General features: G+C 39.6%; 1 protein-coding gene across 1 annotated transcript; it reads right to left on the reverse strand.

Moving 5' to 3' along the window:
• Positions 1–1,722: 1,722 nt before the first annotated feature.
• On the reverse strand, positions 1,723–2,411 carry LOC104233513 (uncharacterized). Its single transcript, XM_009786916.1, has 3 exons — positions 2,229–2,411; positions 2,044–2,155; positions 1,723–1,961 (listed from the first exon to the last, which is right to left on the reverse strand). The coding sequence occupies exons 1-3, from the start codon at positions 2,409–2,411 to the stop codon at positions 1,723–1,725; spliced, it is 534 nt and encodes a 177-aa protein (XP_009785218.1).
• Positions 2,412–15,264: the final 12,853 nt, after the last annotated feature.

The following is a 15,264-nucleotide window of genomic DNA, read 5'->3' on the forward strand; positions in this document are numbered from 1 at the left end:
TTCTGTTATATACATTAAATTTATAAAATGTGTGTTTTTGTCTGTCACACTTATAAAAGTTTTTTTTGGTAATTAAACAGTTTCCATTAATCACCAATGTAGCTTTACAAAACCACAATAGGCTTTTAACCCAACCTCCTGTCTGGCCTATACTTCCTAACTAAACTATACAAATATCAAGTTTATACTCAGCTCCTATATGCTATTCTACTTTTCAATTAAAATTTATGTTGCTGCATGAGGGTTTTAGTTTGGCGCTCTTACATTGCAAACACATGCAACATTTCTAGCTAATTCTTCAGCTTCCCTGCTTTGCTTCTCAAATATCCTGAGGTTTCTCTCATTCTAGATCGTATTTATTGCTTCTGCATAAACCATTTGGAAAACTGCTGCTCTACTTGATTTTCCTTTTGCATTCTCTATTGCCCACTTCCAATGTTGGTCCCATGAAGTTGCCCAGGAAGTTTGTCTTTGCATCCATTTTAGCAATCTCTTTCATATACTCCTAAAAAAATTACATTCAACAAACATATGATTCCTTCTCTCATCACATGATTGACATATTACACATTTAGTATCCACCTGCATCCCCCATCAAGCCAATCTATCACTGGTCATCATCCTGTCTTGAAAGTATAGCCACATTATGAACTTTGCCTTTGCCCTTGCATCATTCCCAAACATAAACACCTTCCATTCCACTCTTGGCAATTGGCCCACTATTTTGTAGTATATTTGTCTAATCATGCTCCTGTTATTCTTTGTCTGAATTTGAATTGATTCCACTAAACTCCTTGCTTCCACCACCTTTCTGACTAGCCAAGAAGCTTGCTGTGGTATTGGCATGTCAGAGATTTGTTGTCCTTTTATGTAATAAGCATGTATCTTTTTGATCCACATTTTTGTCACCTTTGTGTGCAAGATCCCGATATTTCTTTGCTGCTGCTGCTCTGTTCCAAACTTTGAGATTGACTAAGTTTAGTCCAGCTGCACTCTTAGGTGTACATATTTTATCCCAAGCCACTAAAGACCTTCTTGTGATGACATTTTCTCCTGACCATACATAACTCCTGCAATATGCTTCAATTGGCTTCAGTACTTTTCTAGGAATCAGGAATAACTGTGACTAGTAAGCTTGGATGCCAAATAGAACAGATTGAACTAACTGAATCCGGCCAGCATAGGACAACTTTTTTGCAGTCCATGATGAGATTCTTGCCACCATTTTCTCAATGAGAGGTTGCCATTGAGCTATGTACATCTTCTTGGGGGACAATGGGACTCCCAAGTACTTGACTGGTAATTCTGCTCTAGAATATCCAAATTTCTGCACTATCTCTTCACTTGCCAAATGTGTTACTCCTCCAAAGAAAATTGAGCTCTTTTACTGGTTAGCTCTCAAACCTGATGCCCCATAGAAATGGTTGAGGCATTGTTGTAGATGAGTAATTGAATCCATATCTCCCCTTGCAAAGAGTAGCAGATCATCTGCAAAGCTCAGATGAGTTATTCCCATTTTGGAACATCTGGGATGATATTTGAAACCCCTTTCCTTTTTCAATCCATTCAGGCATCTACTCAAGTATTTCATAGAAATTGCAAATAGGAAAGGGGACATAGGATCTCCCTGCCTCAACCCCTTAGCAGCTGAAAATGGTTCTGAAGGTTCTCCATTAATAATTATAGAGTAGCTCACAGTTTTGACACAAGCAAGCACCTACTTTAAAATCTGCTAGGGAATCCCAGCTCAACCATCACCTCTTCTAAGAAGATCCATTCCACAAAATCATATGCTTTTGTTAGATCAATCTTGATCATACACCTAGGAGAGAAGTTCTTCCTTGTGTATGCCTTAACAAGCTCATGAGATAGGATTATGTTGTCTGATATTTTCCTTCCTGGAATGAATCCTGCTTGAGCTTCACTTATCACACTAGCAATTACTCTTTGCAATCTGTTTTCTAGTATTTTAGAAATGATCTTATATAAGACAATGCAACATGCATTAGGCCGGAACTCCTTTGCTGTGGTTGGGCTACTCACTTGAGGCACAAGTGTACTTGTTGTACAATTTATGGCTTTGTAAATCTTGCCAGTAATGAAAAATTCCTGAACTGCTTGCACTACCTTTTGCTTCACTATAGGCCAAGCTTTTCTGAAAAACATGAATTGTATCCATCAAACCCAGGAGCCTTATCCTCATGGATATCACATAAACCCTTATATACCTCATCTTCTGTCACTTCAGTAATTAGACTAAGCTGCTGATCATGAGTGAGTTTGGGACCATTTTGCATTATCTCTTTGTTGATTGCTGGTAAGGACTTAGCAGAAGATCCCATAAGGTTTTTATAAAAGCTGATGAACTCCTCTTTAATGCTAACAGGATCAGCTATCTTCCTTCCATCCATAGTTGTAATCTCCAGGATATGTTTTCTGTGGCTTCTTTCTTTCATAATAGCAGAAAAATACTTAGTGTTGGCATCACCTAGTTTGATCCATTTTACCCTTGACTTTTGCTTCAGAATACTCTCTTCAATTAATGACCATTTCTCTAACTGCTGAAGTGTTTGTTTCTCTTGCTCTAGCAGATTGTCAGCGTATTGGATTTGTATCTTCTCTTATACTGTAATGAGATCACTCCTAGCATTCTCAATTCTCTGTGAAATGCCCTTATATTCTTCAGCATTTAGCCTTCTAAACAAAGGCTTAAGGACTTTGTGTTTCTTCCATATATCCTCCATTTTATCCTCCGCCATCCTCTTCTTCCATATGCCCTCCACCAAGCTTTCAAAAATCCTTGTGATCTGCCCACACATTAAAGAATCTAAAAGAAGATTAGACATTGATCCTTACAGATTAAATATTCAGCAACATAGGTGAGTGATCAAATATTAGTGGAACATCATATTCAGTACACACATTACCCCATTTTATCATCCACATATCATTACTGTCATGACCCACACCGATGGGCCGCAACGGGCACCCGGTACCTTACTCAACTGAGTACCTACATAACATATCTTTCGTATCATAATATCATAGGTAAATGAGCCAGAGAGGCTATCGTGAGATAAGTTGAATAAAACATGAGGAAATACTCGACATTGGACAACCCAACATGTAATCCAAACTTATACATATGACATACGGGCCAATAAGGCCGACATGATCCTTTATATACTCAAAACATAGGCCGACAGGGACATACAAGAATCCGTATACATGACATTTGTCTACAAGCCTCTAACAATACATAATATCATAAAGGTCGGGATAGAGCCCCGCCATACCAATCAATGCATGTACTAATCATACTGACCAAATAAGTAACTCCGGAGCAAATGGAGCGCACCCACATTTTCCGCTGAGCTGATAGCCTACATGGAGGACTCTTGACCTGTCTATCAGGACCTGCGAGCATGAAACACAACATCCCCAAGAAAAAGGGACGTCAGTACGAATAATGTACCGAGTATGTAAGGCACATAAATAAGTACATAAAAGACATGGAAGAAATATAGAGTACACGACTAAACCTGTAAGTCTGGACAATTCGGTAAATCATGAAATACTTATAGTGTCATGCATATGCATATGAATATCATGTCATGCATAAGTACATGTGTTTATAATATCATCAAGCCTCTGAGGGCATCCCATCCCATCATCTCGGCCACTGTGGGCAAAATCATCAACGTATACCAGCTGATTAGGTGGTTGTGCATATATAACACCGTAACCTTTTCCGATATCCCATATATATATATACATACATATATGGGGGTATAACGCCATTTGATCGTGGTGGCACATGTATAAATGCAGGAAATGCATAAGAAATACATTAATAAGATTTTCTCGGAATGCCATAAAAATCAATATGTCTTGCGGATAAACTTTATGAAATAAGTATTTTTCTGAGACCCATGAACAGAAGATATAATAATAATTCACATGGGGAATCAAGAAAATAGACACCCCTAGTATTTCTATGAATAGATTCATCTATGGAAATTGTGCATTTGCTCGTTTCGTTTGTCGTATAGATCATGCCAAAAGGATGAAGGGATAGCCTTAACATACCTGAGCCAATTCTCTTGACAATCCTTCTAATACACGTTAATTGTAACAAAACACATGACGGCAAAATCGGAGTAGGGAAAAATTCGTATGATATTCTTGAGAAAGATTGTACTGGACTTTCTTTGAACTAGCCTTTCACGTTGGATATTGTAAGATTTTAGAGAAAATTCACACCGGAACATTGTCATTTTCTCATGTAATGGTATAGTAACATTATCTTGATTTTGAAAAGTCTTATGCTTTTCCACTAAAGAGGTCAAGAATCCTTTACGTGTAAAAAGAATTGTCACTTAGTCTAGTGACTTATTTGTATAACTTGCCACATAGTATAATAGCTTAATGAGTCATTCATGGTTTAAGGGGTGCTGCCACGTGAGTGCCCCATACTTATCCAATTATCCATCCCTTTCTCTTACTCAATCCATTAATTCCTCTACTAGTCTAATAATTAACCAATTACCCACATAATTAAGAATTATCTCAAATTTCTTAAAAAGCTATTCCTTTTTAATACACTTTATACATCATATTATCATGACAATATGGTACCTTTTATGGTACTAATCCATAAATACTGGGTATTATAGCTCAGACCGTATTTTATCCCAAATTGTCAAACTTCGAGGAATTTCATTTTCTCTGATTTGCTTACCCTCTCTCTATCATGAATATTCTCATCACTTGTTTGGAATAGCATAATACTTTATAATTCCAAAATAATCTCATTCCCGAGCTTATGTCGATTAACTTACGACGAAACATTAACGTAAAAAAAATACGGGACGTAACATCTCATTTCTGGGCTCTCGTCAAATTATTTATGGCGTACTTTCATATACGAAAATGTGGCGTGTAACATTATTCCCCCCTTTGGAACATTCGTCCTCGAATTATTTATGTCATTCTCATAACCCACAGCTTTTGCGAATACTTTAGTACTCCTCTTGCCATTTAGGCAACTGTTTTGTGAATGAATCCCAAAGGCCAGGGCATTCCCCCCTTTAGGCCTCTTTCTCGCACCATGACCTATAGTCAGAATTTTTCCAATCTCGTAACTATTGATACCTTCTATCATGTAGCCTGTACGACTCTAACCTTGTATGTGTGCCTATGCGATTCTTCCTTCCCTTTTCCTCCAGTTTTTAGCCAATCTCTAGGCCTCACTTTATATAAAGAGCTTGACAAGATGTCCCTCTGGGCATCTATAGGTATACTGAAGTTCTTCATTTGGTACTTTTGTTGAACTTAAGAATATTGCTATATCTTGTTTCATAGACCCAATTATCTATTCGTATGACTTTACTACGGCTAGATAAGTCGTACTATATCGTAAATCTTACTTTGATTTATCACTGCTGAGGTATGTTACCAAACTCCAGGTTACTCTAATTGCTTATCCTATTTGTATGAATCTGAGTCCTTTAACGCTTCTTCATTACTGTTCATCTTAAGACGGATGGCCTTATCTCATCTCGTACCTTACAACTTTTACCCATCCATTGTTGTTTCACCTCAATGTTGATCTACATCCTTTTACTGATGACTTGAAACTTCTTAGCGATACTGTACTTCAATAATCGTATTTTATAGCATCCCAATGCGTTTCACCTTACGTGGGTATTTTAATTCCGTATAATTCATAAAATCCTCTTCAAATCATTACTCAATCAAAGGCCCAAAAGTCATAATTATGCCCTTATTCTACTACCAGGGTAGCATTCCTTTCTTCTAAACGTTATTAGTCTTAGACTCCTTTGAGTTCATTCAGGCTATACTGAGCTTTTCATAACATAGAAAAACCAGTAGCTTTCTTGTTTTCATGGGCTTAATTTTGAGGACTTGTCCATTTTCGTCACCTTCTCACTTGCTCTTTTCTTATCCTTACTCATATCTTCTTAAAACTTTATCGCTTTACCCAACTTTTGCTTGCGACCTACACATATCTATTTATTATTCGCCACCTTCCTTCAATTTGCTTGCACCATAGATTTCCTTGTGTTATTCTGGAACATCAAGCGAGATGTCACATCATCCTCTAACTCTCCATTACTCTTTTCGCTAGACCTCTCGATACTTAGAAACCATAGGTTGGAAGATCTGCCACTGACGATGCCGCTATCATTCCTGGATACTGAATCCCAGCGCTTCTAACCTTTTGTCTGGAGTATAGACAATTCACAACCTTCTGCATTTGAGTCTCGTACATTGTTCACTTTTACCTTACTTACCTTAAAATCTTGCATCACATCTTCTATTTTTTTCATGACCTCCCTTCCACATAGGTATAATTCACATCCACAACTCAAAGCTCTATTATAATACCTGCACCTCTGGTGCATATACAATCTGGTGGGTGCTTCGTACTGACTTTTTATGAGGTTGGTACTATTCTGACTGGCTTCATTGTAGAGCCATTAAAGAATATGGTTGTTGCACTATCTCTCCTGTATCTCTGATATTAAGAGTGGTCCTTACATGTTCTCAATCACGATTTCTATAATTTTCTGGGTCCAATAATCAGGCTCCTGATTTACTTGGCCAATGTAACTCCTTAGTTTCCTCTTCCCTCTAATTAACCTTTATGTAGGCTTAAGCTATCTTTCGATCTGCGGCTCATGGTATTAGTTATTACTTGAGCCTTTGATGGATGCTATGGAATATCCGTGATACTATCGTCTAAAAATTAAATTCTTGGTTTAGGATTTGGACTCAACTCTTTCCTTTTAACTTATACCGGAGTCTTCTACGACTGTATGATTGTCAACATATATGCTACAAGGATACTACTCCGAAATCTTAAGTACGTTCATAGCATAACTAATTCTGGATCATTGATCGAATAATTCCTTCCGTTCCTTCTCTGCTTTCTTTTATACACAAGCTATTACTTTCCCTTATCTTTCTGCCTCCTTGTTGCGTGCCTACTTAGCCTATCTTAGTTACCATGCATGCCAGAATTTTCATGCAACTTCATTTGATCTCGAGTATTGCTTTTGATCATACTTCCCGTTCATTAGCCATGGTAGGTGCCACTTTCTTATGGAGTGCATACAATGTCGTAGTGAGATTACTATTACAAGACTATTTCCTCTTTAGGTCACTATGCTTAGGTTGAAGCCTTCTTCCTTATTTGCTCAGCTTGTCTTTCGTTGTAGTACTTAGGGAGGACCCTCTGACTCTTTTAAAGATGCAAGCTTATAACATCGAATACCCGATGGAATTTTTTTGACGTTCTTCCTCACCTCTAATTATCCGTAGTTACTTACCTCCACACCCCTGTGCTTGTAGGGTTGCTTCTAAACTAATATTTCGACTGTCTTCCTAGTGACATTCTCTTTTATTTCTGTAATACTCATATAGTATCTTTTACTATCCCAACTCCTACCTAAATATTTCTCAGGGATCACGATGTCATAACTACGAGGCTGAATTCACTATATTAGGTTTTATTATGTTTATCTTACACGATATGCTTGACTCATCTGTAACCTCTTGCTTAGCCATAACTAGGCTATTCCTCATCAATTACTAACTACTCGTTGGCCCATTCTCATCTCAACATTCGGTGTAATCTTTCTTGGGTTATTTACTTTGTCTTAACTTACGTCTCGCACTGGCTCCTTATTTATTAGTAACAGCTCGAGCTGGAACCTTTACTTCCTCTCCTTGACGTCATGCTTACACTTGAATTGTAGCATATCTGTAGGATCTGGATAAGTGCCATCTCATTCCTTTTTCATTTTTATCGCATTCTACCTTTACCATTCCATAGTCATTAAAACCACTTAATTCTGACTTAATGCCATATCATTCCATATTCCCCCCTTTAGGGGAATACTAAGAGCCGAAGCTATGATGACCAACCTATAGATGTTTTACCTCTTCATTTTTGGCGTCCTTTCACATCATCGATGACCCTTACTCACCTTGCAGTAATCCTTCTGTACCAAGGATAATAAAATTCCTTACTCACGAGGGTGACACTTAGTATAACTAGAACATACAATCCCTTAAGTTGAACTTTGCTCGCATTGCTTACTTTAGGGAAACGTCTTCCTGAATGACCATTCTCTGAATTTCTCATGAATCTTCTTCTGTTGTCCATTCTATTATCGTCGGAACAAAATATGAAATTCTCATGATGCTGACTATTATCAAATCACTCAGTCTCTAAGTCATGTTTAGTTTATCTTGTTCACCAGCCCATACCGATTTCTATTATTTTGGGGTCTAACTTTTCCTTCCGGTAGTTGCATTGGAGTTACGAACTTATTTTTCGAAGTGAGGATATGACTTTATGGCCTATACTCTTTTGTTGTCTCAAGGCCTGTCACCTCTTGTTTTTCCCTTCACTTGACTATAGGCTTTGGAATACTATCATTTTTGTGATCTACCGTTGTCATCCATGTACCACATTTTACTCATACTGCTTCATTAACTCTCTTCTTATTTTCCTGCTAACATTTCTGTCTATCACTTTATTCTAAAAACTCAAACAAAACATTCTTTTGCTTTTAGCCCCTCTTACTCCATCCATTAATTCCTCGAATTGCCTAACATTCTCTTTCTACCAAGGATGGGAGCCACACTACGGTAATATTTATCCCTTCAAGGCTTCCAGTATCTATCTTTGTAGTACTCATATCTAGCTACTATTTTAGAGTGCACCATATAGGTGTCTCACAAGGAGATCTATTAGCACATTTACAATACCCTTCAGAAATGTCAACTAACGCAAACAATCCATCCACCATTTGGGTTACTCTAACCCCAGCCGGATCCTGATATCCCGTCCTCCTCTTTAACCATATCTGTTAACTCCCATAGTGCATAATCGAGATGGGTGTGGCCAATTGTACATACATCTGTTATTGTTGAAGGTAACTCAAAAATGCTTATACTTCTCTACTTGAATTGTAGATAATGTTCATCTCTACTTAAGTACCTCGTACCCCTCTTCATCTTGCTTCTTTTACTTGTTGAAACTTGTACCCTCTGATTCTTTCATTGATTTCACCCTAGTGGATAGGCATTCTTGTCTTAGAGATCCTTATCAAGAAGCTTGCACATCTTAGTATACAAATGACCTGCTAAATACCTCATATTTATCCATCATAAGCATGATGCAAAAATTGAGTTCCTCTGACTCAACTCTTCCACAGCTATATATCTTATCAATCGTCTTTCTGGATATAAGCATCGTCGTATTATGAATACGATAGAGTTTAGGAAATTGAGTTCTTACAACTGAGCTCTATCACACGATCTAGAGTAAGAAGAAAGAGTGACAATCCTCAATGCCTTGTAGCCTCCTACTTATAAGAATGGTACACGACACACCCATAAACAAGACTCTACTAGACACGACTTGTAGACTCCCTAGGACAAAACTGCTCTGATACCACTTTTGTCACGACCCACACCGATAGGCCGCAACGGGCACCCGGTACCTTACTCAACCGAGTACCTACATAACGTATCTTTTGTATCATACTATCATAGGTAAATGAGCCAGAGAGGCTATCGTGAGATAAGTCAAATAAAACATGGGGAAATACTCGACATTGGACAACGCAACATGTAATCCAAACTTATACATATGACATACGGCCAATAAGGCCGACATGATCCTTTATATACTCAAAACATAGGCCGACAAGGCCGTACAAGAATCCATATACATGACATTTGTCTACAAGCCTCTAACAATACATAATATCATAAAGGTCAGGACAGAGCCGCGCCATATCAATCAATGCATGTACTAATCATACTGACCAAATAAGCGACTCCGGAGCAAATGGAGCGCACCCACATCTTCCGCTGAGCTGATGGCCTACTTGGAGGACTCTCGACCTGTCTATCGGGACCTATGGGCATGAAACACAGCATCCCCAGGCAAAAGGGATGTCAGTACGAATAATGTACCGAGTATGTAAGGCACATAAATAAGTACATAAAAGACATGGAAGATTTATAGAGTACATGACTCAACTTGTAAGTCTGGACAATTCTGTAAATCATAAAATACTTATAGTGCCATGCATATGCGTATAAATATCATGTCGTGCATAAGTACATGTGTTTATAATATCATCAAGCCTCTGAGGGCATCCTATCATATCATCTTGGTCACTGTGGGCAAAATCATCAACGTATACCAGCTGATCAGGTGGTGGTGCGTATATAACACCGTAACCTTTTTCCATATCCCATATATATATACACGTATATAACTCCATTTGGTCATGGGTCAATGCACATGTATAAATGCATGAAATGCATAAGAAATACATTAATAAGTTTTTCTCGGAATGCCACAAAAATCAATATGTCTTTCGGATAAACTTTACGAAATACGTATTTTTCTGAGACCCATAAACCGAAGATATAATAATAATAATTCACATGGGGAATCAAGAATATAGACACCCCTAGTATTTCTATGAATAGATTCATCTATGGAAATTGTGCATTTACTCGTTTCATTTGTCGTATAGATCATGCCAAAAGGAAGAAGGGATAGCCTTAACATACCTGAGCCGATTCTCTTGACAATCCCTCTAATACACGTTAATTGTAACAAAACACATGACGACAAGATCAAAATAAGGAAAAATCCGTATAATATTCTTGAGAAAGATTGTACCGGGATTTCTTTAAACTAGCCTTTCACGCTGGATCTTGTAAGATTTTAGAGAAAATTCACACTGGAACATTGTCATTTTCTCATGTAATGGTATAGTAATGTTATCTTGATTTTACAAAGTCTTATGCTTTTCCACTAAAGAGGTCAAGAATCCTTTACGTGTAAAATGAATTGTCACTTAGTCTAGTGACTTATTTGTATAACTTGCCATATAGTATAATAGCTTAATGAGTCATTCATGGGTTTAAGGGTTGCTGCCACGTGAATGACCCATACTTATCCAATTATCCATCCCTTTCTCTTACTCAATCCATTAATTCCCCCACTAGTTCAATAATTAACTAATTACCCACATAATTAAGAATTATCTAAAATTTCTTAAAATGCTATTCCTTTTTAATACACTTTATACATTATACTATCATGGCCACATGGTACCTTTTATGACACTAATCCATAAATATCGGGTATTATAGCTCAAACCGTATTTTATCCCAAATTGTCAAACTTCGAGGAATTTCATTTTCTCTGATTTACTTACCCTCTCTCTATCATGAATATTCTCATCACTTATTTAGAATATCATAATACTTTATAATTCCAAAATAATCTCATTTCCGAGCTTATGTCGATTAACTTAGGACGAAACATTAACGTAAAAAAATACGGGACTTAACATTTCATTTTCGGGCTCTCGTCAATTTATTTATGGCGTACTTTCATATACAAAAATGTGGTGTGTAACAATTACCAAATACTCTATCAATTCTGCTGAGTATCCTGTCATTTCCTTGTTATTTTTTTGACCAAGTATAGTATTCTCCTTTTCATGGAAGCTCATTCAAAAGGAGACTATGTATGCAGTCTGAAAAGTCAGCCATTTCACTAATTGTGACTGGATTACCATACATTTTGTCCTGTGTGTACAACAAGGCATTAAAGTCTCCACCTATATTAAAGTCTCCAATATGGCATTAAAGTCTCCCCCGTTACTTTTGAATTACTTATATTACTGTTATTCTGCTAGATACTGTGTAACTACAGGTTATTTATTTGTTCTGTCCTAGCCTCGTCACTACTTTGCCGAGGTTAGGCTTGACATTTACTAGCACATGGGGTCGATTGTACTGATACTACACTCTGCACTCTTTTGTGCAGATCCCGGTGCTAGAGCATACGAACTTTAGCTTGGGGTTGCTGCCTTCAGTCCATTAGGAGACCTGAGGAAGACCTGCAGGCGTCCGCAGGCCTTGGTGTCCCCTTCCTATCTAGTTTCTTTCTGTTCTTGTCTATTTCAGAGACCGACATGTACTTTCTTGTTCAGACTTTATTTGTAGTTTTCTTAGATAGTCTGTGAAATTGTGACACCAGTTCTGGGTGGTTTATGTTCATAGATTCGTATTGGTGTTAGCTTAATGGTTAAATTTCGTTCTTCCGCATTATCATTTCCGCTGTTTATAATATGTTAACTTGCACTTTTTAAGAGGTTAACAATGAAAAGGGTAAATTAATCGGAATAGTTGGCTTGCCTAGCTTTCACTAGTAGGCGGCATCACGACTCCCGAGGGTGGAAAATCTAGGACATGACAAGTTGGTATCAGAGGTCTAGGTTTTTTAGGTCTCACAATTCACAGACAAGCTTGGTAGAGTCTGATGGATCGGTACGAAGACGTCTGTACTTATCCCCCAGATGGTACAAAGTTAGGAACAATTTCACTTCTATTCTTCTCTGTCGTGCAATTTGGTTTTTCAATGCTAATTGAACTTCTACTCTGTTCTTTCACAGATGGTGAGAACGCGTGCTTCTTCATCCGCTGATTAGCAGCCTGAGCCCCCAGCGGTAGCTCCCATGAGGGGCAGAGGACAAGGCCGAGGCCGTACTAGGGGCCGAGGCAGGGACAAAGCTTAGCCCAGAGTAGCAGCACCAACGGCGGAGCCTCAGGTAGAGTTTGATGATGAGGTTCCGGCCCAGACAGTTCTGGTGGTCCCAACTCAGGTCCCAGAGGGGTTCATTGCTACCCAGTACTCCAGGATGCTCTAGTCCGTCTAGTGGGCCTTATGGAGAGTGTCACCTAGGTAGGTTTACATCCTGTAGCACCAATCGTCTCTTAGGTTGGGGGAGGAGCACAGACTCCTACTACCCGCACTCCCCAGTTTCAAACTCCAACAGCTCAGCCAGTTGGGGCGGTTCGGTCGGGTGTAGTAGCTCAGACCGGTGATGGAGTAGCTATGTCTGCCGATGGTTTGTGGAGATTGGACAGGTTCACCAAGATTTTCACTACTACTTATGGTGGTACATCTTCAGAGGATCCCCAGGATTACTTAGACAGCTGTCATGAGGTTCTTCGGAACATGGGGATAGTGGAGACCAATGGGGTCGACTTTGCTACTTTTCGTCTGTCAGGTTCCACCAAGAAATGGTGGAGAGATTATTGTTTGGCCAGGCCAGTTGGATCACCAACTCTCACTTGGGACCAATTCTCGCAACTATTTCTCGAGAAGTTTCTTCCCATCACTTAAAGAGAGGAGTACCGTAGGCGATTCGAGTGTCTCCAGCAGGGTTCTATGATTGTCACCCAGTACAAGATGAGGTTTATTGATTTGGCTCATCATGCTCTTCTGATACTCCCCACCGAGAGAGAGAGAGAGTGATGAGGTTCATTGAGGGACTCACTCAACCTATTAGACTGTAGATGGCTAAGGAGACAGGTAGCGAGATTTCTTTCCAGGATGCGGCCAATGTGGCTAGGCAGGTTGAGATGGTTTTAGCTCAGGGGTCTGATAAGAGGCCTCGTCATTTGGGCAGATTCATTGGTGCCTCTTCTGGAGGTAGGGATTCTTTTGGTAGAGGCCATCCTTGTAGGCCATTTCAGTCAGCACTTCAGGTTTCTCATGGTGCTCCAGGTGGCCGTGGTTCTCACATGCAGTATTTTGATCAGTTACCCTACATTGCACCACCAATTCCTATTAGTGCACCTCCGCTCCAGAGTTTTTAGGGTGGTTATCCAGGCCGTCAGGGTCAGTTTCAGGGTCAGCAGTCTCAGCAGCCGAAGTCTTGCTATACTTGCGGAGATACGAGGCACATTGCTAGGTGTTGCCCTCGAGCAGTTCTCAACACCAGGGTTCTCATGCTATGGTTCTAGCACCGGGTGTTCCGCCACCCGCTCAGGCAGCTAGAGGTAGGGGTATAGGTGTTAGAGGTAGAGGTCAGGCCATTAGAGGTGGAGGCCAGACAGCTAGAGGTAAAGGCCAGCCAGCAAGAGGCCGTCCTAGGGATGCAATTCAAAGTGGTGGGGCCCAGCCCCGATGTTATGCTATGCCAGGCAGACCTGAGGCTGAGTCCTCCGATGCAGTTATCACAGGTATGGTTTTAGTGTACAGTAGAGATGCCTCAGTTCTATTTGATCTCAGGTCCACATATTCTTATGTATCATCTTATTTTGCCCCTTATCTGGTTGTGCCTCGTGATTCTTTGAGTGCTCATGTATACGTGTCTACACTAGTGGGTGATTCTATTGTGGTAGAGCGTGTTTATCATGCTTGCGTGGTCGTTATTGGGGGTCTTGAGACCCATGTAGATCTCCTACTTCTCGATATGGTAGATTTCGATGTCATTCTGGGAATGGATTGGTTATCCCCTTATCATGCTATATTGGATTGTCATGCCAAGACCGTGATCTTAGCACTACCGGGGTTGCCTCATTTGGAGTAGAGAGGGACTCCTGGTCATTCTACTAGTAGGGTTATCTCATATATGAAGGCTCATCATATGGTTGATAAGGGATGTTTGACCTATTTGGCGTATGTTCATGATTCCAGTGCTGAGGTTCCTTCTATGGATTCTGTGCCCGTTGTTTGTGAGTTTCCAGAAATATTTCCTTCAGACCTGCCGGGGATGCCACCCGACAGGGACATTTACTTTTGCATTGATTTGCCTCCGTACACTCAGCCCATTTCTATTCCGCCGTATCGTATGGCCCCGCCAGAGTTAAAGGAATTGAAAGAACAGTTGTAAGACTTTCTAGATAAAGGCTTTATTAGACCGAGTGTCTCACCTTGGGGTGTGTCGGTGTTGTTCGTTAAGAAGAAGAATGGGTCGATGAGGATGTGTATAGATTATCGACAGTTGAACAAGGTCACCATCAAGAACAAGTATCCACTGCCGAGGATTGATGATTTGTTTGATCAGCTTCAGGGTGCCAAGGTATTTTCGAAGATTGATTTGAGATCTGGCTGCCATCAGTTTAGGATTAGGGCATCCAATGTCCCTAAGACAGCTTTTCGCACTCGGTACGAGCATTATGAGTTCTTAGTGATGTCATTCAAGTTGACAAATGCCCTAGTAGCTTTAATGGATTTGATAAACCGAGTGTTCAAGCCTTATTTGGATTCCTTCATGATTATCTTCATTGATGATATTTTGATTTATTCCTGCAGTCGAGAGGAGCACGAGCAACATCCTCGAGTCGTTCTTCCGACTCTAAGGGATAGTCAGTTGTATGCTAAGTTTTTGAAGTGTGAGCTTT

This window comes from Nicotiana sylvestris, chromosome 4 (assembly GCF_000393655.2).
Source record: "Nicotiana sylvestris chromosome 4, ASM39365v2, whole genome shotgun sequence".
Taxonomy (NCBI): Eukaryota; Viridiplantae; Streptophyta; class Magnoliopsida; order Solanales; family Solanaceae; genus Nicotiana; species Nicotiana sylvestris.

Bases quoted from the DNA above. Each gene is read 5' to 3' on its own strand.
- LOC104233513 (XM_009786916.1), bottom strand. From the start codon at position 2,411: ATGGATGGAAGGAAGATAGCTGATCCTGTTAGCATTAAAGAGGAGTTC. The intron at 2,156-2,228 runs GTATATAAGGGT...CATGTTTTTCAG, and splicing joins CTGAAGTGACAGAAGATGAG to AAAAGCTTGGCCTATAGTGA. The intron at 1,962-2,043 runs GTGAGTAGCCCA...CTAAAATACTAG, and splicing joins CAAGTACACTTGTGCCTCAA to AAAACAGATTGCAAAGAGTA.